The 26203-nt window shown below is 36.6% G+C and overlaps 1 protein-coding gene across 1 annotated transcript in view; it reads right to left on the bottom strand.

The window, feature by feature from the left end:
- Nucleotides 1–19439, bottom strand: part of KCNH8 (potassium voltage-gated channel subfamily H member 8) — a 189875-nt gene extending 170436 nt beyond the window's left edge. Inside the window, exon 1 of the mRNA XM_065051531.1 lies at nt 18954–19439. Within this exon, the coding sequence (XP_064907603.1) occupies nt 18954–19029 (76 nt within the window). The 5' untranslated portion in view covers nt 19030–19439. The remainder of the gene's footprint in view (nt 1–18953) is intronic.
- Nucleotides 19440–26203: the final 6764 nt, after the last annotated feature.

The following is a 26203-nucleotide window of genomic DNA, read 5'->3' as shown; positions in this document are numbered from 1 at the left end:
TTTCTTTCCTGACTAATACCATGTGAAGCACTGTTACAGTGCTGCTCTGTTCCACCATAGTCTCCCAACATCCTGTGGGATTACAAACTAACATGAGGTAAATGGTAAACAACAGGCCAATCACTCCTGACCCACTTACATTTCCTTACAACCTATGGCATGCGACTTCCTACATTCATCTGTCTCTATATCTATTCTATTTATGTACATTGAAAGACAAGTGTAATACTGGGGTTTTACTTTTCAATTTAGCTTCATTAAGAACCAAATCAAGTTCAGACCTAGTGATCAGTACAATCCTGTGAAATTCTATCCCTAGCTTTAATTTGGTCAGCAGCTTTCAATACATTGCTCTGCAGAAATAAACTTCTAGCAATGATAAATATAACCAGTAGATTTAGGTTCAAATATCAATACTAAGTTGGTTTGTCTGAAAGAGCATGTTATCCTTGAACAGTTATTTGAATTGTTTTGCTTCAGTGGTTATAACTGGCTGTAACATTTATATATAGACGGATAGAAAATTAAAAAAAAACAAAAACTAACCACAACCAACCAACCAACAAAAAACCCCAAACCCACCAAAACAACAACAACAAAACCCACAACAAAACAGAACAAAAACAACAACAGAAAATCCAATATTTTTCAATGACTAACTGGATAATGACAACTACCAACTACCCTCCACTATGGCTATTTAGTCACAAGGAGAAAAGATCACTTATACTCCCTTCTGTCCCATCAAACTTCAGGCACTTATTCCTTACTTCCCCACTCTAATCTTTGGAGAGAACACCTTTCAGATGGAGAAAACACCATCTGGAGCTGCCTGTCCCTTTCCCATGACTGGCAATCCATTTAGGAAATATGTTCATAATAAAGACACTGAAACATCTGGTCTTCCAGAAGTTTCAAATTTTAATTTAATATTGAATTCACTTCTTAGACTTATTACAGGTAAATATTCACCAGAATGAAGTCACTTATAAAAAATAATGCACTACAAATTATAAATTACATGCAGACTCAGAGAAGGATGACTATGTTTTGAGAACTGTCAGAGGGCTTGTTCCTTATTATCCAATTTCCACACATAAAAGTATAAATAGAGGCCAAGAGAACTAAACTCTCCTATTTTTACTCCCTATTGAAAAAGTTCTACCATTCTAATGATTGATTCTGAAGGAAAAAAAAAAATCAGAATCCACATCATTATAACATTAACAAGTATTTTTGTGATGTTGATTTTCATGTTATGAATGCATGATGCATCTACATAGCTTTTCCTAACAATGGAAAAAAAAATTTAAAAATACTTAATGGTGTACAAGGTGGTTCAGTTTATATCAAAACTACTTTGATAGCATTTTTAACATTGAATAGAACAACAGAGACTATAGTAAGTACATGATGTTCTACCACTGCATGCCAGATGATGTTGCTATTTTAGGAAGAAATAATTTTAATGGGAATAACTCACCAAAGACTGCATGATTGATCAGAAGTATTTTGCAATGTTCAGTTCATTGGTCATTAGATCAGTAGTTATTTTAGTATTTAAAAAAATGCAGGCAGGAACCAGGCTGTGATCCCTGTCACTAAACCAGTTAAGTTCATACTCCTTAAGGATATTTTTAGGCAAAAAGGAAACACTATTCAGCAATATTAAAGGTATTAAATAACTCAATATAGAGCCCAATCATGTTTTAACTATTAGAAAATATATGTGATATAGGTAGCAGTCTTAATATGTACATAATGTAACTAAAAAGAACACCTCCCCATACCCAGATGGGTTCAATTTAAGGATATAAATTTGTCTCCTTTCTCAAGCGACACTTGAGACACTATCCCCAGCTGTTTCATTTTGTGTGCTAATATATGATTTAGCTGAAACTGTGTTAAGAATGAATGTTACTAGAGAGCTCTTTTAAGTGTCATTTGTTTCTAAACTGTTTCAAGCAAATAGATTATTCCAGTTAACTTAGTCAGTAATTTCTGCTGATGAAATTAGCTCAAGTTCCATCTGCTTCAGACACATGCATGGAAAAAAAAAATGCAAGACAAAAAAACAAAGTGGGCTTGCTTTTGACCATGCTCTTTTGCTCTCTGCATCAGTCCTCTTAAGAAAAAGAGGTGTAATTCCCACTATGTTATACAAGATACTTCCACAAAAGCAGAAAAAAAAAAGGTAACTCTAAACCATATGTATTTCCACTCTTTCAAGATGTGAGAGATCTGAAAGGAGCTATTACAAGATTCTTATCATGTTTTATGCAGTTATAAAGGGCAGTTGTATGGTCTGTTTTAGACCTCTAATGTGCATCCAAGAAGCACTAAAGATTAGGAATGCAAGATTCCTGATACAGTCAAAAGAGAGAAAAGCACTTTCCTCTCCCCTGCTCCATCCCATAAATAACTTAAACCTGTCAGGAAATAAATAAATAGAAAAAAAAAAAACACAAACAAACAAAAACAACAACTAAAAATGTGTCAAATTCACCATACCATTTAGAACTTCTTTCATCAGGAAAGTGAATCAAGTGAGTTACTCAAAGCCCCCTCCTAAATATCCAATTGACAGAAAGCCCATCTTCAGTCCTTCTACTCACACTTATGAGGGGCATTAACTGAAATTTATTAGCTAAAAAGGGAGCAAGACAGTTCTGAGAAAAGGCTCATATTTAAGATAGCAAGAAGGACAACTATCATGTATTACTGTTATGCATCTTATAGTTTCAATTGATTCATTTCTTCTCTCACAGCAGTAGACTCAGAATTACTGTAGCAAGCATTTCTGAAACCAAATACCTCTGAACTCAAAAAATGCAGACCCAGTTCAGCATCTGCTTCTGGGTGTTATAAAGGGTGAAACTTCAGCTGTTGTGGATTGCCCATACTTGCCAAATCTTTCAAGAAAGCTTTTATCTGTTGCTACTTTTTGTAATAAAGCAAACAAAATATACATTAATTTGTTCCCTATACATGTCTGATTCCCCCCATCTTTTTCCTTCTCAACACTAAATCCGCTGCCTGTTTTCAACAATATTTAACACGGAAGAAGAGGTCTAAAGGGTGCTAAGATGCTATAAGCTTCACAAAACAGCCAGGAGAAAAATTATTCATGCCCTGTTTTCATAACGCTTCAGTGTCACCTTGACTTTGTTGAATTTCAGAAAATTCGTATAGGGGTTCGACTGCAAGAGGAAACAAGTCTTCATTGGTTCTTTGGCACACAAAATCACTTGTCCCCCCTTCCAACATATTTGCAAAAGCTGGAGAGGCATTTTTGTATCTGATACTTTAATAAATTTTGAACGTTAGAATCCTAGCAATTTATGAAATTAAGCAACAATATACATAATATATTAAAAAGGATTATGCAAAGAAACTTTCTAGGTGTCCCTTTAATTTAGTCCCATGATCATAGCTTATTAGAAATGATCACTTTAGGGCTAGGGTCTAAAGGTTCACATTTCTCATCACTGAGTTTATGTTCCAGTTATGGAGAACTCAAGCTAGTGATGTAGTTCCCATGAGACACCCATGAGACCTGCATATTATTCATGGAAATAAAAAGTCTCAGTACCTTAAACAGTTATCTTTGTGAACAAATAAATAACTGAACATCCCCACACTCCAAGAACAACTGTCTCAAACTTAGAGGAATTTTTCAGCTGACCTGAGCTGAGTCAAGAACTGTTTTGGGAGCAATGCAGGATGGGCTACTGATGCTTAGTCTGAGTGGAAGGAACTGCAAAAGGTACCACCTTGGAGAAACAAATTAAGTTCATACGGCTAAAGTGCTAGGAGGTTCTGGTCTCGATGATTTTGAAAACAAGACGACAGACAGTGACACAGAAAATTCATAGTAGTAATATTTTTGTTTTCAGTAGGCTGAAAACAAATACAGCTGTGCCTCAGAAAATTGAGTCAATACCAATGAAAAACACTGTTGACTCCTCATGTACTCCTGGTGTTTCATAAAGAACACAACATAGCAGTCCTGAAGTTATGAAACAAACATGTCAACATAATAAAGAACACCAATTAATTACTGCCACGTTTTTATTTATGTTAAACTTGTTTAACAGTCATTTCCCTGGGTTCTCTTCTTTTAGTTTTGGTTTTCCTTTTCTTTTTAAACATTAATGTAATTTTCTTTTAACTTTTTGTCTGAAAGCTACATTATTAGAAGAACTGTTTGGAAAGTAGAAAGTACACTTTTATAGGAACATTTTTTTTTTATCCTGGACATTTAAAACAACGTTTGTATGAAAAGCTTTTTCTTGCTGATTGAGCGTTAATGTTGTGAAAGATATGAGTTGCAAGATAGAATTCCTCTTTATAGACACGCTGTTTCATCCTAGCGTAGGTTGTTACAAATCCTTTGTCATGAAAATTCCTCTTCAATTCTTCAAAGTCTGCTATTGAGAGCAATCCAAGATTAGAAAAAGAAAGTTACTGCTTTTACCACAGGATGATTTTCTGTGACCTAGACTATCTAGTTCTGTGCTTTGATCCTCTGAGCTCATCGCCAGTATAGTTCAATATTTTCTGCTATTTTACGAGACTAACTTTAGAAATACAAAGTAAGGAAGGAAACATGTTTCTCGTGTACAACAAGGGGTTCACATAAAGTAATTATCCTACAGAAAGAATTAAGGGTGTGAAATACATCTCTTTCATGGCAAGAATAGTATAGATATGGTCCAAATGCGGCTTTCGGTTGTGGATGCCTCATAACTGTAACTCTAGTAGCAGTTTGCACTTGTGGAAATAGATACATCCTTCATTCTTTTAACTTCTCAATTTCTCTTTGGTTACAATTATCTTGTCCTTTACCACCACACATTTAGATGCCAGCAGAGATCCTGAAACAGTTTTGATCATCATGACCTTTCTTGAGTTACAAAATACAAAAGGCTTCTGAAAAGTACTTTTTGAGCTTAAAACCTGATAAAATTGTAGAATTAATCCAAGATTTCAGACAATTAAAAACTGAAGTTAAATGTTTTGGTTTAGAATCACAGGAATTTTTTTGTTTGTTTTTCATAATAATGCTAATTACTTGATTATAAGAACAAGAACAAATTCATTCAGGAAGTACTGGGAACTTAAGAACGAAAACAACCTTTAATGCGGAGTATCAGTACTGACAGAAAGAAACAATTTCTATGGATACAACTGGTTTTATTTCTGGGTATTATTTTACCATCTTGATAATTCAGAGAACAGCTCTTGGCTCTTGCCTCATAAATCACAGCATACCGACCTGAATATCACATAGCACAGTACTTCAGACCCTTTCCTGTCAGGTGCCCACATTGTATGTGCAGCTGACAGCCCTGATGTTTGATCTACTGATCACATACTAATCTGGCACATGGGTTCCAGGAACAGGAGAGCCACCGGTGCTTTCCTGCAGCAGAATGACATGCCACGGAGCTGTACTGTGTCTGGCTGGAGAGCGTTTCCCACTTTTCATCCTCAGCCTGACAGATATTTCATGTCATGTAGCCCAATATTTCATTGTCTTATGTACCAAAGAAGATCTTGATGAAGTCTGTCAAACAGGAGGGATTCATTTTTTTCTTCACAGCCTAACTATCAGAACACCCACTGCAGTGTTTTACTGCCACAAACTCTGCTTGCCAAGCCTGAAAAGCTTTCAGGAAGCACCTGCTTTCAAGAACAAACTATTCTATTATTGTATTTAGTTTATTGTGCCATTCACAAACTCTCCCTGGAAGCCACAAATTAACCGTGATAAATGAACACCAAAATATTCAAGTGCTATGAAAACTGTGACAATACTCTGAGCATTAGAGCAGATGAAATAAAATCACTGTGCTTTCCATGGCAATATATTAAAGTTTAATAGCTAGAAAAACAGCAACTATCACACTAAGGAACACCATTACAAAGACTCTCTCATTAACTTCACTTTAGAAAAATATTTTCATTAGAATAATTACTACGTACATTTAATTAAACATGAGTGATTAATTTTATGTACTTCTGAGCATTAAAAATGTAAGGACACAATATCTTTGTGCTATAAATATATCTATTAAAAAGACCTTTTTCTCTCCATTCGTTCTTGCTTATATTCGAAAGCCAACCCAGCATAGAACAGAATGTGTAAAGGTGGTGGAAAATGTTTCATAATGTTTAATTGTACCACTGGAAGTACTTTTTTTTCAACAACAGTCCATATAAAATGATATATCAAGCACATCAGGCTGGGGAAAAAAAAAAACCAAAACCTACTGTAGTTCCCCCAATTAATTCTAACCTCTTAGCTTCGCTTGTAATATTTTCACTCATCTTGCAAAATTTAGCTTATTAAGACCTATCCATCGCAGTGTGGGTCACACACTATTTCTGTTGTTGGGCTTTCTTTCCTTTGTGTTTCTTCCTTTCAGTGGGAAGACTCTGCCTACAAAGAATTCATAAAAGGTAAATGTGATTTTAAAAACAGAAAAAAAGTAAAAGGTGAATGAATTACTATAATTCCAGATTATTTATTTAGGTGGCTAATAATTTACCAAACTCCTGGAGACACTCTTCACTTGTGAGACTACTGGTTGGACAGTTTACCTATACTTTGCACCTTGTATAATTATGCATATAGTGTTTTTTTTGTTTCCCTGCTCTGACTGTTGTCTGCATTGGAAGAAATCTTTTCTTTGTCCCATGGTTTTGGTGAATGATCATACCTATTTATACAATTATGTAAACTTATTAATTCAGTAATTTGTTATATTTCAGGTGAGATTAATTCCACATCAGGTTATGACTATATACATTAAAACCGACAAAAACCCACCAAAACAAAAAAACAAACAAACAAAAAAAACCACAAAAAACAAAACACAAACCCACCAAAAAGGACAGCAGAAACTAGTAATGATAAAATTATTTACCACAGAAGACACAAACAGAAGGTCTGCCCTGACAGTTCAAGTTATCATTTGTAGAAGACTCCCTTCAGCAGAAAGTACATGAACTATTTCTCCTAACCGTATCATGCTTTCTTCTATAATTAAGGCAAATTATCACCTGCATATGTTTCTGTATTTGTAAATATACCCAAAATACAAAGGGTTGAAAGGTCCAAATAGATAACTGGCTTTTCTAAAGACATTGTTGGAGTCAAGAGAAAGCTTATCTCTGATACACAATTTCCTTTAGTTAGGACAAAAGCCAGGAGAAAAAGAGCAATTCAGATAACTCCAACTAGAGACAGGCAACAAAGTCTCTGTGCTCTTCTCCAAGAGTTACTGCTACCACTGTCTGTTTTGGTAATTAGCACTGAGTTGCAATTGGAACCAAAACCCCAGGTCCCCATCTGGATCCTGCTCAGAGCAGCATGAAAACAGCTCAACAGCTGCCTGTTTTATTTATATAAGAATTATGACTAATGAGTTTAAATGTCTGCAGTTATTTCCACCTGTCCATCCTGACTCTTGCTCACTGTTGCCTCTGCTGCAGGGATCGATCAGCTGCTTAGGGAAAAAGCACTGAACTGCTGTAATTCACAGCCCCATGTGTGGAGTTAAGCTGGGACTGTTCATTGCTAAGACACAATCTGTAGCTGCTCAGCAGCTGTTTGGTCAAATCTGATCTACCCTGAGAGTAGGAGTGGGAAGTTCTGAGAGAGGGGCAGGACAGACAGCAAACATGAGAACCGCAGTAGACTTCCAGACATGCTATAAGCAAGTTTATGAAAAATAAGGTCATGTACTATCCAGTCATCCACACAAAAAAACCCTCAAATCAGCTAAAATAAAAAAACCCTGTGGTTCCTCATTCTCTTTATAAATGCAGTCATTTATAACAGTAGTCTTTAATAAAAAAAATGTATTTTTTTAAAGGAAAAAAAATAAACAAAAACAAAACCACAAGTTGCCATAGTAAATTTTTTCTGTGCTTTTCATCAGGTCAGCTACCTAACTTACTTTTGGTTGCTTCCTTCCCCCATAGCACTAGCTAGAAGTTACAATATGATGAAATGAAGACTTCAATTAGTTTTAGTGGCTAAACTTTTCATCAAGAAGATATTGAAGACTTGTTTGCCTATGACAACCAATACTGCCAGATGACTTTCCACCAAGTACTAGGTAGGACCACAGGCAATTTTTAATCTGAGAAGACATGAGATAGTGCTTTTAAACCTCTCTCAACTGTACTCATTCTTGGTAGCATTTCCCTGGCCATATTCTGCAGCCAAGTGAAGCTTCCCACAGTGCTACAACCATTTAGTTCGCTCCAAAGCACTACCTGCTCCTCGCTCAACAATCCCATCAGTCACTGCTTCTTCACAACTGCTCCCTCCTTTTGTCTTTCTTGGCTAAAGATGACTCATACATTTTACTGCATAAAACTACTGCTTCCCTCTGAAAATCATTCACCACTCCTGTTCATAATGCAAATAAAACTTAAAAAAAAAAAAAAAAAAACAACCAAAAATTCTGTATTTAAGGTCACTTATAAATAGAGTTGGAACTAGATGATTTTTAAAGTCCCTTCCAACCCAAACCATTCTATGATAATCTATTTTTTTTAATAGATCTTAGAAGGAGAGTAGCCTGCTTTTTCAAAATTCACATGTCACTTATGGCTACCACCTGCAGATACAAAAAATAGTTAAATAATTATCCATAATTGCTAATGAATTTGAAGACAAAAATCACATATTGAAAGGCAGAAAAGTGACAAGCCCTTATAGTGATGTCAAAGTCATTGGAAATAGTTGGGTGCAGACCTGCACCCTACCAGAAGAAATTCTGGAAATAGGCTTTAACTAGCACAACATTTAGTACACATGTAAATGTGTTTACGTAACTGATGTGAGGTCACCAATAGTGCCACCCTTTTCCTTAGAGAAGGACTCAATGTCGTATGATGTAAGAGCCATCATCTCCCTAGTTCCAGGCAAGAATTTGTTGGTAACAGAAACATGGAGCATGTTGTGCTCTAACCACTCTCAGATGCATAGTCTGCAAGGCTGTATCAGCAGAGCCACTGTCCTGATGCATTCTAAAAGCCTCATGTAAGTCTACTTAAAAAAAGAAAGTTTAGGTAGATATTTCTGTAAAAAATAAAAAAGATAAAGAGATTCACGGTGTCTAATGCATCCAATGCCAATGCAGAAGAATCTCTTGTGCACAACTGAGAGGTAACTTGGCCATACTGTATTGTAGCACAGCTCTTCAAACAAGGCCACTAACGCCAATATATTATAAAATCACAAACACTAGATTACAGTGAGACTTTTAATAGACCCCAAAATACAGTGCCTAACTGCACTATTCTCTCAACATTTTCCTTCCATGCTGTCTAATAACTATATCACTGAAACAGTCACAACCTATAGCTATATATTGTCCTCTGAAAATCAGTGATCCTGTTAATTTTCCTTATTCTTGGCAAATGTGTAGCTCAACCTCTTCCATTAGTATTTACAAACTACATTTTTCTACTTTGAAATTTTAATTATTGAAATGTCTAACACATGGTTCTATAACTGCAGGTTTTATGAGGTGCATGCTTCTTCCCACTGTTCTTGAATTGCAAAGTCTAAACTCCTAGCCTTAAGATCTTTCGACTCAAAGAAATAATCCACTTTAGTAAATACAATGACTGTCTTATGTCCCAAACTTAATCCTTATATTCAAGAGAAACACAGATTAAAATATTGTGCATTTTTCATTTTAATCATTAAAAAGTCTGTTTATTAGTGATATAATGTGATTATCATCTTTATATTCAAATTCTTTTGCCAACAAAAGAAGGAGTTTGAGCTTACGCACACATACAGAAAAAGCATTTTTCCTACAAAAATATTTTCCTGCAAACCAATATAATAGTCCCATTATTTTTCTTAACATTATTAACTCCAAAATGTGAGAAAAGGCACAATTTATACTCTTCTCAACACTGGAGACATCTGACATTTAGGTGAGTGGGGGAAAATAAAAATCCAGCCATTTGTCTTAGGACAATTTTGTCAGTGTAAAAATCAAATAAATGACAAAATGACCAGGTTAGATTTCTCTTTCATACATTTAGAATAAGATGTCTAGTCACGTATCATAACAAGCTGTTGAGGGAGATGGAAGGAAAAAAGAAAAGGGCACCAAAAATAGCTGTAGTAATGAGTTTCAGGCCCATGCTGTCCAGATGAATCTTTCTGTATTTCTATAGGTTTAAATTGAAGGAAAAGCAAAATAACCCTGGAAACTTTCAACCTTTAAAAGCCTTAAGAGCTGGAACCTGGACTCCCAGTAGTCATAAGTAATGCCTAGAGAAAAAGTGAATTCATTGCTGGCACACTAGAAGCTGTTTTCTCTTCAAAAGTTAACAATTACAGCTTTATATAATACCACCTCAAAACTGCCTTCATCTCCCCAAAGGTAATACATCTAAATACCAACAATTCTTTTACTGCAAACAAGATCTCTTGCATTATTCTTCTTTATGGTAAAATTTAAAAGAAATAATAGATTAAAGGTCTTTATTAAAGAACATTGAAGTGCGATTGTGTCATAGTTGTTTTTCTTCCTTTTCTTCTTTTGACGCAAGAAAGGTCTAACCCAGACTCAATGCATTAATGTATTCACATTTTTATTACTGATCTCTTAAGGAAAAAAAAAGTAATCATTTTGTGACAACAAATATTCTTCCTTTTTTTTTTTTTTCTTATTTGTTGGATATATTAATATTTTTTTCCATTAAAACTCCTTTTAACTATTTGTCAAATAGTGTAAATTCTAAAGGAGATAATTTCCTCATGTTTCAGGCTTTGTTCTTAAGAGTATATAAATTCACATTTCCTGAAACACAGACGTAAGGCTTTTTCACTTCTATTTTGTGCTTGATACTAAGGAAAAGTTTTTGTACTTAGTGCATGAACATTTTTTGAATACTTTTACTCATATATATATATTATAGGTAAAGCTAAGGTACTTTTTAAGGTACTCTTTAGAAAGGTCATGTAAGGTCTTGGATCGGACTCCTCTAATTTACGTAAATAAGATACTGATATAATTTCAACAAACTCAGAGGGATATATATATACACAATCAACTCTAAGAAAGAGACAGACTTGACTTGCAAAACTTAAAAGCTATTGCAAGGATATACAAAATTCTATAACACCATGTTGAAAGTCATACCTGAACACTTCTTTTCTCACTCAAGTGTAAAAAAAAAAAAAAAAAAATATAACATGAGTACATTTAATTTCAGCTTCACTGAAAGTAGAGTTAGGCCAAAAAATTTTAAAATGAGGTTTTATTTTATTTCATTTTGGCCAAAAAAATTGACTTAGCATTTTGCCAGTTTGTACAACGTTCTTTGAAAATCTGGATAGTAATGGCAGTTGCTTTACTTGTGTTTTCAACACACTTCCTAATTTCTCAAAGATGGACAAACTCAGCCACACAACCAGTTACATCCTCAATTTGACTTGAGATGGAACATTTTGGAAGTCTTTCAGGACAGTTCTCTTACCTATCCTCATTTCTCCCTATTTCCTTTCCTCTTTACACAGAATAGGGGTGTTCCTATCAGATTTTACTGATCTTCACAAAGCAGCAGTGCTATTTATGGATAAAAACAACAATTCTGAATGCTTTTTATGTCATCTGATTAAAAACATTAGTGGAAAATAACTGGCCATGGACTCTCAAAAACATGTTCTGGTGAAAAGTGTCTCTCGAAGACCCAGGGACAACTGACTCAACCTAGGTTTCTCTCAAGGGATCAGAAAGCTCTAAGCCTAGTCTCTTAAACAGCCACTGAAAATAGAATAGATGTCTTGCGGGGGGTGGGGGGGAAAGGAAAGACAACAACAACAAAATCCCAACAACAGACAAAATACCCTTCCCTGAAAAGAGGAAAAAATTATTGAAGCATCTTAAAACAATTCCTGCATCTAACTTCAACAGGGAAGATGAGGTGTTTCTCCATAATGCAATTGTCTTCAGCTTTCCTTGAAATGACTGACAGCCCAGCATTAAGCTTTAGGGATGCTCAGAAGATACAAAATGTCAAGTTTGATGTTGAACATGCTAGTATTTTAAGAACAACACCTGTTCCAAAAACCTGTGAATACTATTATCAGTCCCAGAAAACAGGAGGAGACAGAAGCCCTTGGCAAGAGAAACTACAAAAGACTTTTCTTACTGTTGAGGAAATCTCTCTTATCTGCAGTTTGAGAATGCTTTGTTTGTTTCTTTATTCCTCCCCCATTTATTTTTAGATTGAGTAGGCAGGAAACAACATTACTTTGGAAGCGGATCGTTCCTTAATTGCTCTTTGCTTCTAGTCACTTTTAACACAAGGTACCAGTAAACTAGCTTGCAAAAATACAGAACCATGGTAGCAATTGCCCGTGTTCACCTTTTCTAGGCTTTAGTTGATGTTAACACATGCAACTTCTCTTTAAAAAATACATTACATCAGAATAATACTAACAGTAGTTAATACTTGGTAAACCCATGCTTTTCCTGATTTATCGTGATATATTCATGCATATATATTTGCTTACACTTCTACATGTGCTTGAGGCAGTGTTTTTGTTGTGTTTCTATCATTCTGTTGCTCTGAACAGTACTCAGAGCAGGTTTTCTTTGTATTCAAAAAGCCTGGGAATATGTATAATATTGCTACCTGCATAAACAAAATAAAAACAAGAAAAAATAGAAGTTGAATGTGTAAATGCAATGATAACAAAAAAATAAAGATATTTCCAGAGGGGAAAAAAAAAAAAAAAAAATCTATTTACTAACTGAAATTTTATTGGAAAAGAAAATGGTATCATACATTTGGAGAAGAATAAGAGAGTAGATTTACAGAATATGTCTAGTGGGAATCCTGATAATCATCTAAGATTTAGAAACTCAATAGGGAGTGTCTTCTCTAATTCATTGACAAAGTATACATTCATTCAACTATATGTCAACCAAATACACAGATTTGTTTTGATCACTGCACTGAGTACCAGGTTTCTTAGCCTCACATACAAAATTCTACCCAGACACAACAGAAGGGATAGTCTTACTATTCAGAAAAAAATTTCCTTATTTAATGACTCTTTTCCTCTCTTAAATTTCAAATGTTCATCTTGAATTCTAATACAGAGTTTACTTCTGAAATAACAGTGTAGGCTGTTAGTCTAACTTCATGAGCATTAACCTGGAATCTTATACTTAAAAGTGGTGTGCTTCGTAAGTTGCATAGCCTTCCGAAAGAAGTGCTTCAAAATTGTGATTCTAACTTCTTTCTGTCTGGTGAAAAACAATAGACCACCACCTGACGATTCAAATACACCAGTATTTTCTCTAATAAAAAGCTTTTTGAATAAAACATACAGTAATAACAAATTTTCACTATTTTAAAGAATAATCTAGTGACTGAATATTAAAAATGGCACCTGCACACTTTGTCTTGAACCAGATCCCCAGCACCAGTACTCAAGAATTAGTTAGGAAATGTGGTCTTAAGATGCCTCTGAAACCCTCCAATTCTGTGTGTTTCAGGTACAGCTTCTGCTCAAATTAGAACCAGAAGTTACTATAACTGCTGAAAACAAAGATCGTCCAAATAAAACAACTTCAAATTATGATATACTATACCCCCCACACTTGTGCCAAAAGAAGAGGAAAAGATTTTTCAAGTAGCTGCTTAATCTAGCCATCTAGCCTCTTGGTTACTTCCAGGGAAGATGGGAAGATAAACAGCACAACACAGTTTCCAACATCTTCTGACCCCTGGTTTATATTCAAAATCACATTTGTCTTTTTTTTTTTTTTTTTACTTAAGTAACAGAGCTGCATTGAGCTGCAACACAGGCCATGTTTAACAGAGACAACTACAAAAAAGTGTTTGTTTTCTTCGTGCTCTGAGCTCAGAACAAATGAGATTTTTTTCTTGTGTTGACGGTATACTTTTGCAGTGACAAATACAGGATTCATTTAAAACAACACATTATTTACTTACCCAAGGATACAAGCAAAAGGCAAAATGAGTCTAAATAATGGAAGACCAGCTACATAAGTATTTTTGGAAATTTTTCTCTGGATAACTTGATCCCTAGCAGAAAGAACTAGACTATCTTCCCTGCACCTCCATTCCTTCAGAGGGAGAGATTGGCAGGCCACCAGCTTTTCGACTGTCATTGCTTGGAAGCCTCCTTACCGTTGATCAGTGCTTATCATATTTTGATTCTTTCACCCTTCTTTGGTCACAGACTTTTGCATTTGGGAGGTGAACCCCTCTGATCCTGGAGTCTGACAAATACTGTCCTCCCTATGGAAAGTTCAGCCATCATTTCCCTACACCTACCACTTACAATTCCTTGAGTCAGTTTGGGAGAGAACCGCTGAGTAGTATCAGTAGCCAAGAAGTGCTTTGTTGCTTCTGTTTTTGTGATAACCATGTTATGATTGAAGCAGCACATTGGCTAGTCTAGAGAGAGTAGATTCCAGCTGAAAGAGACACAGAATTTGATGACAAAGCTGCAGAAAATGTTAGTGTGCTGGCTCAACCTGGCAGACCTCACCAGTTTCTTTATGAGCATGAAAAGCAAATGATGGGGGTGGCCTTGGGCTAGTGGAAGAGAAATGCAAGCTATCTGGGAAGATCACACCATACAAAGGCTTTCACTTCTGTATCAACTGCTGATTATTCAGAAGAGACAACCTGTTTCTACCCATGATGACAATGGATGCCTGTGATTGCCCCTCAGGTTAACTAAAGCAACTGAATCCACATGATAGGAAAGGACCAAGGAAAAAAAAAATTGCTTCTTAGGTATTATACAAAATTCTGTCTGTTAATACTTGAGCAAGTTTTTAATTGGAAAACAAATCTGAATGTAGAAGCTGTTCTACAAATAAGGAATTACCAAATTATTACCATTACAGTGAGCAAGAAGGAATTAATTCAGCTTGATCTTCAGATTAGTCTGATCATACAAGATTGTTAATAAGGATAGGGAAGTACACACTTAATCTGGAAGTTGATCATATTTGATAGACACAAGAGATAATTATAGAACTTCAGCTGTCATCTTATAGTATAACCATACACAAAATTGTCATACTTTTAAAAAACACAAATTAATGAGGCCATTTGCTGAATCTCCTTTAGCTTTGCTCTCTGGTAAATTATCAGATATTTGCAGAAACAACCACCTATGGAGTGGAGTGGGAATAAATAAATAGTGCATACAGAATGTATATTTATGTATATATGTGAGAAAACAATGGAATATAATTATCTACCATGCAATCAATTCCAGATGCTTCTCCTAATCTAAATAAGGATGAAAAGTAAAAATGTACAAATTTTTAATCCAAAAGCTTGAAGTAATTATAATTCAGACATTCATTTTCATTATATTTGGGGGTTTAACTATCAGCTTGTATTTTATATACTTGAAAATTTCACACTTGAAAATAATATCTTGTCTTGAAAATTAAAAAAAAAATACCCAAAAACCCCCAAACCCAAAAAATGAATAAAAACTGTAACAAATAAAAACCCAAAAAAGCAAACACATAAACCACAAGTTATTAATTTGAAAATGTGTATGTTTCCTTTTTTTAATAACCACATACACATACTTATAGAGGGGGCAAAAAGTGTTTTAATGACCTCCTGGTACTTAGTTATCAGAAGGGGAAAAAGTCCTTTGAGAAAGTATTGACTTAAACTGTGATGTCATGAACACAAAAGACACTTCAGAGTTATAAGAAGGAGGTGTAATAGCACTTAGGCAGATCCAAAAGCTCTGTCATGGAAATCCAGGTAAGCAAACCCTTAATGCTGTTCTTCCACATACACAACACAGGTAATGGGAACTCTGCAGGATTTTTAGGATCTCCTGCACATCTAAGAGTCACCCCAATGTTAATCTAATTCTCTTTGTTTAGCATATTTTCACTAGTTTGATATGAAAAGAACATGTACACATATTCTACACACACATATAGCATTACAGAATAAGTACCATAAGAATTCTGAGTGAGCAGCTGAAGCATGTGTAAAGCAGTTATCTGTGCTTTTTTGAGGTATGAAATTTTTTTCATGATTTCTAATTGCAAATTAGACATAAATCATTGCAATAGTAAAATTAAATACTTTTGTGAATGAATTTTTGAGGAGTTCTGTGTGAAGCATATTTTCTAATATTATCTGGAATCCTTTATTTGCACTGCTGCCCAGAATTAGAATTATCCCTCTTCTGGATTAAAGATGCAATGGTGGATTAGTCTATCACTGATGTCAACATAATATATCCTTCCCAGAGGCTTAAAATGAAAGGAGGTCTGTTAACTACAGAGTATGTTAAAACAAAAAAAAAAAAAAAGCCCTTTGACACAAAACTGTATTTCTGTATTTTAACATCTAAGTATCATCATGTATGAGGTCAAAGAAGTTTATGAAACACAGCCTCAGGTTCAGTGCCATGTGTCAGCTCTATTCCTTTCACAGATTGTATCATCTATAAAATTATTAAAACATGGGGCTGTTTCCTGCAAGGATTAGTATTAGTATTACTTCTAGCTTTAGTCACCTGGACAACCTCTCTAATACCATCTGGACAATTTAAATTAAAACAATTTGCTTTACTTTTGCTACTTGATGCTTAAGTTTGCATTTTGCAAAACTGTGTTTCTTTATTTGAAAAAAAAAAAAAAAGAGTCAGTTAAAGAATCAATTTTTTTATATTTAAGTCTATTATTTTAAAGGAAAACATATGTTGTATCAAAGCAACACAGGAGATGAGCTCTTTCTGAAAACTTTAAATTGAGCTATGATGTGGATTGATATACATAAGTTTGTTTCAGAAAAACATCAAATTGATTCACTGTTTAACACACTAAAAGAGATGTTATGTTATTCTGTAAATTAAGAGACATGCTACCAGTTTCCCATAGAATAGTACCATACTCCAAACTTTTATTACATCATTCATAAAACAGCTTCCCTTGTGAACTTCTGGGAATATTTCATATGCTGATAGTCACACAATGATGTCTTTTAGGCCTGTTTAATATTTAAGCCAAATTCTATAAAGTTTTCATCATCTGTAATAAAATATAATGTGCCGTATTTTCTTGAAGTAATTAGACTTTTTTTAATTACATCCTATGAAAAAGTAGAGTTGTTAGCATTAGAGGTTGCAAAGTAAGACACTGGAGCCTGATTCCTCTTGTTTAAGAAAAGAATGACCCAATTGACTTAATGAATTTGTAGAATTATTGCTTTAAAAGAGTAACTAAATTTGGCTATAGAATTCAGCTAAGCAATAAACTTTATACCACACTTGTCTCTTGGTGTCAATAAGAATACAAGGATTAGATATTCTAGTGTTTATTTAATAAAAGACCTCTGTGTTGTCGCTAATGTTGCTTCTTAAATTGGATCTATGAAGAATGATATAGAAGTCATTAAATGTTTGGGTGCACGGTTTGCAGGCTGTGTGTTCCATTCTTTGAAAGGAAGCCATTGTAAAGGGGGAGGCTCCTCAGCACAAAGCAGGGAAAAACTGCTTTTCTGGCAAATGACAATATCAGCAACAAAACCCCTATTAGAGCTGCACGCTTCAATATGCAGTAAATAATACCCATATGCTTTATAGAAATAAAAGGGTGGAAGATGGGGGGAAAAGGACTTTGAGTTCTGTAGTCAAAGGAATTTAAAGGTACATCTAAGTAGTCTTGAGAGAGATCACTTCATAATGAAGTATCAATTACATACAGCCCTGAATCATAATTAGCTATGTATCCTCAGACTAACAGAGCAGCTATAATGCAGTTCTGTACTTCTCTGCAATTGATCTCAGTGACTATATAATTTTCTTGACATTTTACAACTTATTGATACCGTAATCACAGTTCAGTTTTCTTAAGCACAGACTAACTAAACCATTGAGAAAATGCCAATAGATACATAATCAAGAAGATGTCAGACCATTAGATTATAACGTTTACATCCAAGAAACAGCAGACAGCAACTCAAATCTGAGTTTGTTTTTCCACCACTTTGGATGTCTGGATTTTTTTAAAGGGAAGGGAGTTCATTTTGGCCCAAACCTGTTCTCTCCCTGCTCACCTCCCACTTTTTTTTTTTTTTTTTTCGTTAATGAGCCCCCTTAAAGTAGAAACAGAACTCAAGATACAGGCAACTCCTAATCCCCAGAACCCACAGCCCTAGGGGAACAAGCCAGTTTCCCCCTCAGGATCCAGCTCCTCACGCTAAAGCAGAGCCTTGCCCGGAGAGCTGCCGAGCGGGGCGGTGGGACCCGCCTGGGGCCGGGCCCCGTCCATGGTGCTGCAGCCGGACGCCGCTGCCAGAGCCGCGCTGCCGCTGGAGGGCCCTTCCTTCTTTCCTCCGCCAGCACCCTCCAACAGCTGCTGACACGGCTCAGCCCGACTTACAGAAATTCAGCTTTTAGGGAGATTTAATAGCGGGGCTGGGGGTAATAAAGAAAAAGATCCCCAAGCCTCCTGCCAAAGCCCTTCCCAGGCTCTAAAGCCTGCTTTTCCCTCGCAGTCTCTCGGCTGCCAGGGGCTCCGGGCGGCAGGGGAAGCCCCAGCCCAGAGCACAACTTTCCTGCAGACATCCTGGCCACAGGGACAACCCGGCTCGCCCTGGTGCCGGCTCTCCCGAAGCCCCAAAACAGGGGTCGGGAGAAGAGGGGATCCAGCACCCTCGTCACCTGCAAAGCTGTGGAGAAGCCAGGCAGGAGAGCGGGAGAGACTGGGAGCTCCCTCGCCTCCCCCTCCTCACTGCCAGGTTCTGGTACCAAGGAAACCCCCGGAGGGAGGAGGGAAAGGAAGAGGAGGCTCCCATCGTATGCACGGTACCCGCCGTGCTTCCCCTTCTCTGGGCGCCCGGAGACAACGCCCGCTGCCCCAGCCCGGACTCACGTGTGCCGTCAAACCGGGTGGCGATGGTGTCGAGAAAGGTGTTCTGAGGTGCCAGTAATCCCTTCATAACAGGCATTTTTCCAGCGCGGTGCGAGGTTCCCCATCAAAGTTTGCCTACGAGGGTGGTTCGAGAAGAAAGTGCAGAGGGCGCCCGGGGGAAGAGAGGGAGGAGACGGAGGCAGGGAGGAGGGAGGAAAGGACAGGGAGGAGGAGGATGATGATGGGGATGCCGCCGCACCGCCTCCGGCGCCGGGAGCCCCCCGCTTGTCAGCGCCAGCACGGCAGAGCGCTCCCGCCCCCGGCTGCCGGGCGTGGCGGCCGCGGAGAGCCGCGCACAGGTGAGGAGACACCGCCCAGAGGTGCGGACCCCCCAGCCAGCAGCACCTGCGCCCCTCCCCTCGCCACCCGCCAAGGAAAGCGGGAGGGGAACGCCAGGGAAGAGCAGCTAGGTTGCTGAGAGGGCAGGGAGAGCAACCTTTACCTACTGTGGCAGGAGCAGCTCAGCCAGCACTCTCCTCCGCCCCCCATCCAGGCTTGACCCATCCAGCTATCAACACTGGCACATAAGAAGTTTCTTAGGCTTGAAACATATTAACTCACACGCACCCCTGTTTTGTGAGTAACGATAGCACAGGACAAAGCTTGAGATATTACCTTGCTGAAGGGAGAAAAGCTATTGACATGTACAGCAAGTGCCTCTATAGATGTTCATTGGAGCACTGGACTAAAACATGGAGGATGCTCCATCAGATGTGTGGTCTCATGAGTTATTTGCCTGTTAAAGCTATTTTTTATTTGTTGGACAGGTATTTTCTACTTCATTGTGAATATTTCCTAGCTATTTTTTTAGAAATTCTTCTCTGAAAAGTCTCTGGAAGAAATACATTATTATTTTGACAGCCAAAGAGAGAGTCAAGACTAGCCCAGCAGGTCTGATGTGTAAATTAATTTCAAAAAATTAAAAAGCAGGCACACCAGCTGCTCCCACATTGGAGTGAGTAACTTGCTCAGGCTGGTACTGTGTCTCTTCAAATGCTGCCAGATAATGCCCCAAGGTACAGTCATTTAACTTACTGCAGCAGCAATGGCAGTACTACTCCAGGTTCTTTCAGGACTCAAAGACACTGGAGAAAAGTGCAAGTACATTCCCTAATCTACAAAGCCACTGTGCATTATGGAGGGGAAGCCTGTTCGTCTCTTGCTATTTTACAGTATTGCTATTTTTCTTTCTTGCTAGTCCTGTTTATTTGCACTTCTCCCTCTCTCCAGATGGATAGAGTACTTTGCTCCCCACTTTTTAGGGTAAGCAGCACAATGAGCACAGGAGGGACAAAAAGGGGCTTTCTTTATGTCAGATAATTAAAACCAACCAACCAAAAAAAAACCCCAAACAAATAACGAACAGAAAACAATAAACCAAAACACATACACACATTAAAAAAAAAAAAAAAAAAAAAAGACACCAAAACAAACTACCTTAGGAAATGCTGATGCATAGGTTTTATAGCACAATATAAAGTCCACCCGCAGTAACCCCACCTTGGCTTTGAAGAAAAGCAGTATTTACTGAGATCATGAATCTGTCCAATTCTCCTTGTACTGGAATCCTATACAAAACAGTTGATGTAGAGCTGCCAGCTCAGTTTTCACAAGTGGCAAGTGAAAAGGGAGACTGCCTTACAGTCGCTATTACTTTGGAAGTCCAAGATCTGAAAGAACTGCCAGTTTCTTAGTAAACTTCAAATGCATGGCAGGCTTTTACTTGGCTTAGAAATCACTAGTCTTGTCCTTAAAATGTACAATTTTTAATACCAAATGCCAGCAGCTGTTTATTTTCTTCTTCAAAATTATTCTCATGTCTTCCAGTTCAACATAAGCAGAGCCCCCAAATGAATTTCTTTCTACTTCATCTCACTGGCAGGTATCAAACTCATAGGAAGGTCTCATACAGATACCATGAGCTACACCACACTCCTACTTGGGAAATAAAAAAAATCCTGTTCCAATATTGCAAAATCCAGAGGAGCACAATCAGATTTTTCATTCTGACAAAGCACTCAGCAAGAGAGGTTATTAAAGTAAACCTGAACCTCTGAAACTTGCCAAGGGGTTCACATCTGTTGTATCCTGTGTGCTGTGGTCAGTTTGCACTCTTTTCCAGGACCTGCCCCAAACACCCTCTAAATAGGGATATAGTGAAGGAGAAAGGATATATTCTCAATCCTACTACAGAATCAAGAGACAGTAACCTGTGTACACAGCTAAAGATTTCAATTTTGACTCACCAAAAATCATCATAAAAGGGAAAAAGTGCTACTATTTTCCAAGGGAGTCAAACTGCCACCTAATAACTCTTCCAGCCCATAAGTGGCTGATATTGTACTTCCTCACATGCAACGCAGACTCTGAAGTGTAAAAATTATGTTATTTAGAGGGCACTATGTCATAAGAGCTTCATTAAATGCCCACTGAAATTCCTTAACAACCAGGAGAGAGAAAATGTTTATATAAAGCCTTAGGGCTTAACTTGGGAAAAACAAACACACGCTCAAACAGTGATACAAATACACACCCCAAAAGGGATGGATAGGTCTCAGAGGAGTTACGTGATATGTTTAACATTGACAACAGTGAGCACAAGTTACAGTTTTTGAAGTGTATGCAACATAGCCAGAAGAAGGTCATGGCAACTGCAGTGAAGGCTCTGACAACAATGAAACACTGCTGATGCACAAGAGGGAGAGACAATACCAAATTCTTTATAAGGAGAGCATGCTGAAGGCCTCTTCAACTGTGAGAACTTCAGGAAAGAGGAAGTTCATTATATTTCAAAAATACTTGTAAACATGACATACTGTTATAAATTGGTTATGACAATAGCCACATACTATGACCAACTGGTAGCAATTAGGCCACAAAACAACCACCCAAACTTTTCTGAAGTAGAATGAGATGTTTTACAAAAGTGATACACACAAATAGCCTCAAACTACATAAAAGAAATTGAAGTGTAGCATCCTTATTTGCACTTGAATTTGGCATATTCTACAACCGTTTATTCACAATAGTAATCTTCTTTAATACAGATTGGTACTTAACTTCAGAGAGACAGTTGAAAACACTGAAGCAGTAAGTCTGGAGTAGTTCAAAGCAGACAAATTTAGCAGGTTGAAATTTCAGTGAGAACAAAAAGTTCAAGAAAGCAGAGACTGAACATCTGAGAATATTTAAGAGAAAGGTGAAGGAGTAACTGAAAATTTGTAGCCAAGTACTGGAAAATTAGTTCTTAAGATTTTAGCAAAACAGAAACTAGGTACTCTGAAGAGGTTCTTTGGTTTGGTTTTTTGTTTGTTTGGGGTTTTTTTGTTTATTCTGTTTGGTTGTTTTTTTCTCCCCCACATGTTTAAGGAAAGAGAAAATACAAACCTGGATGACTTTAACCTTGTTTCAGGAAATCAACTTTCAGTCCTTTGATATTAATATAGAATTTGAGTATCTCAGATACCTAGACACTCTCTCTAAGAGATTACTTTTTTTTTTTTTTTTTTTCCCTTTTGCTGGCAAGGACAGATAGAAAAGCATTCAAATCTAACTTTGATTTTTGTATATAAATCTGTATCCATTCTAGGTAAATAGCCCACTCCACATATTCCTCTCTTTGTTTGCTGTGGAGCACTTCACTGAACATAAAAAATTTATAGCAAGGCAGTACCAGAGCTGAGAGACAAAGGAGTAATAGCACTGCTACTACATTTCAAGTTGCCATATAGCATCTACATTGCAAACAAAATTTAGTCAGGGGCTTATGATTTAGACCAGAAGTACAAGGTTTGTTGTTTCAAATTACTCAACAGTATGTGAAATATAATCTCAGCCATACGTTCCCTCCCACTTATCCACTGCTATTTGGTCATTCAACATAACACGTTACGTTTTCAGACACTCTATAATCTTTCTAGATATTGCTAGTTACCCAAGAAGTGAGGGCGTGGACAGAGAGCTTGGCACAGAACATATGCAAGGAGCAGCATGTTTTAGCATTTTTGGTCATGACTGCACACCTCCTTTTCTTCATTTATGATTTAACTGAAAGCACATTTTCCAAGTTTCTTGATTAATATTCCACAGTACCACAAAACATCTCATAATAGAAGAAGTTAGGAGCTGCTTATTTCTTCCCCGGCATAAGCACTTGACCTCAACTCACCTGCTACAATTATGTAAATGAAAACAGTTAGTGAAAAATCAAATTAACCATCAGAAAGGACTGCCTGCAGCTTACTTTTGTGCTTGAAATTGCCACCCACTTATTTGTTTGTTAACCTGGGCATCCAATGGGAAAAAAAAGGAATTATGAAAAGTCTGAAAATACTAGGAAAAGACAAAGAATGACAAGCTGCTGTTCGTCTGCCACGAACAAGCTAATTTAGTCTGAAGTAGTGTGCGTCAAGAGTATCTTCCTAATAAACGATCATTGTCCTTAAGAAATGCTGTCCTCTTTCTTTCTTTGTGCACAAACCAACAACAGAATTTTTCAAGAATAAAAGGTGCATAATTGAAGCTCTGACAAGTGACTGACAGTTTGAGTTGAAGTTTAGAAACAAAGATATCACCTTTGGCTTAGGAGGCAGTTAAGTTGTTGTAGACTGGGAAAGCTTGCAAAAAAAAATTAAAAACCCAAAAAACAAAATGAACAAACAAAACCACAAACAAACAAAAAAAAAATCACACCGAACAAAACAAAACCAACAACAAAAACCACACCAAAACAAACAAACACAACAAATAAAAAAATCACAAAGGGGCAAGGGATTACAATACTAACCTCGTTCATATACTCTTCCCCAACTATCTGCTGCTAGTCACAATGGACCCTTGGTCTGCCCCAGTAAGTGTTTTTCATATATTATGTGGATTACAGAGACCTACATGTAATTACACACCTGCCAGCAATTCCTACTATAAGACCATGTTTTCTATTGTATAATATTTTGCCAAACATGGCAATCTACTTCAGACAGAACATATCCCTGGAACACTTCAGCTATCTTTAAATAAATAAATAATAAAAAAAAATATACATACACACACATATATATATATGTATGTGTATGTGTGTATATATATATATATATATGTATGTATACACACACATATATTCAATCATTTCCAAGATTCAAGTGAAGAGGAAAAGTACAGGTTCAGAAGTCTCAGAAAACAAAGGAGAAAAACTGAAACATAATGTGCAGGAGAAGCCACACTAGCCTGGGAGCGATCGGTAATATTAAGATGAAACAGGTGAGGACAAACAGGAATTAGATGTTGGAGTAAGGAACAGACAGAGCTCTGCAGGGAACCTGGAAACCCTTGAGCCCTTACCCAGAAAGCAGAAGTCAAGGGAATAAAAAACCAAAAAGATCATTAGGAAATATCTCAGCTGAATTAGACTCAACGGGAACGAGACAGAAATGAACAGCAGGAGACGAAGCAGAGCAGCTCTGAAACAATGTGGCAAAACACCAGGAACAGGATGAAAAGTGAGAAAGGAAGCCGGAGCTGGCTAGCTAAGAAATACAGCATGGGGAAAACACAGGATTGCATGGGGGACAATTTGGAGAGGAAACTGTTGAAACAAGTAAAGTACTGGGGATGAAAGCAGAAGAATCCATATATGAAAGTACCTGTGATGAAGCTAAAGATTCAAACCTCGCTTTCCGTCTGCTGCTGGCAAATATTTATAAAATGCTTGGCAAAAGCCTCATTTCCTTTTTTATGTTGGTGTAAATAAAGGCTGCAAGCTTACCAGTGTTCACAGACACATCATTCACTAACATACTGAAAAACAAACAAAAAGCCCAACAAAACAAACAAAAAGCCCAACAAAACAAACAAAAAGCCCAACAAAACAAACAAAAAGCCCAACAAAACAAACAAAAAGCCCAACAAAACAAACAAAAAGCCCAACAAAAGCCCCAATGTAGTAAGTTGAAAAGGTTCTAGTCATACTGATACCATCAGCATATTAGGCTGCAATTTATGTATTTGTATATATATGTGTATATATATATATATGCTTATATATAGGAAATAAAGTCAGACACATCATAACGACTAATTTAATTTTTCAGATTGTTCAACTACATAGAGTTATTATGGTCTATACAATCTTGATTTGATCTTTGATTAGAAATTCACATACCCAGGTCTCAAGCATGTATCAGATTTGTATAAAGAAGAGATGCTACCTCTTGCTTTCTGGAAAGTAGAAGGTGAATTAAAACCTGAAGATAATCTTCTTGTCAAACCAAAATAAGTCAATGGTGAATAGATTATATCAGATCTCAAAATAAATAAGGTTATAAAATTGCTGTTTCTGTCCCCATTTTTCTATCTGTAAAAGCAGGATTGTAGTTCTCAACTTAAAGGACTGTGTAGATATTGTTAATGTTTGTGTAACATAATTTTACAAAAACATCTGATAAAGCTAGAAACAAATTAGCAGTTTTCATTGAAGAGATGTTCAGGTAGTGTTCAGAAAGATGTGGAACCACATTTCAAAAAATGAGGAATTAACAAGGCACTGAATTGTTTTGTCATTAATTGAGCACCATCATGTGGGAAAAAATTATCATTGTTGTTTATACAAAAAATATTGCTTAAGTTAGAAAAGTATTTCTATACACAGAATTAGCATCCAAAGCTGAATAAGTATTATCTAGTTTGAATCAAGTTTGGTTTTTATCAGAAAAGGAAACAAAAAAAAACCTACCAAACTAAGCCAAACCCCTCAACAAAATATAACAAAATTAAACACAACAACACACCAAAATAACAACACACATAAACAAAATAATCAACAACAAAAAAACACTAAAAAAAAAAAATCATGCTACGCTCCTAGAGATTAAGCTGAAGCTTATGGTTGACTAAATGAGAATAGAAGTTTTCTTCTCAAAATCTATGCAATAAAATAGAGAGTATGTTGGATTTAGAGTACGCTATTAGCTTATTTGTGTATTTCCTGGACATGAAAGACATTGCATGCCTGTTTACCCCAGGCATTCAAGGTAATGTTGATGTTAAACAATTTTGTAGATTATTCTACAGTTCAAAATAACTTGGCTGTTACAGTTCATCTGTTAATGATGAGTGTTATTTTTGTTCCCAAATTTTTCCTTTAAATACTCAGTGCATACAAATGTAGCTGTTGAGAATATTCTCTATAGTAATATTACAACTTCATTTATTTA

Source organism: Columba livia, chromosome 2 (assembly GCF_036013475.1).
Source record: "Columba livia isolate bColLiv1 breed racing homer chromosome 2, bColLiv1.pat.W.v2, whole genome shotgun sequence".
Classification (NCBI taxonomy): domain Eukaryota; kingdom Metazoa; phylum Chordata; class Aves; order Columbiformes; family Columbidae; genus Columba; species Columba livia.
Note: the sequence above shows the minus strand (reverse complement) of the source record. Positions and strands in the feature narration are given on the sequence as shown.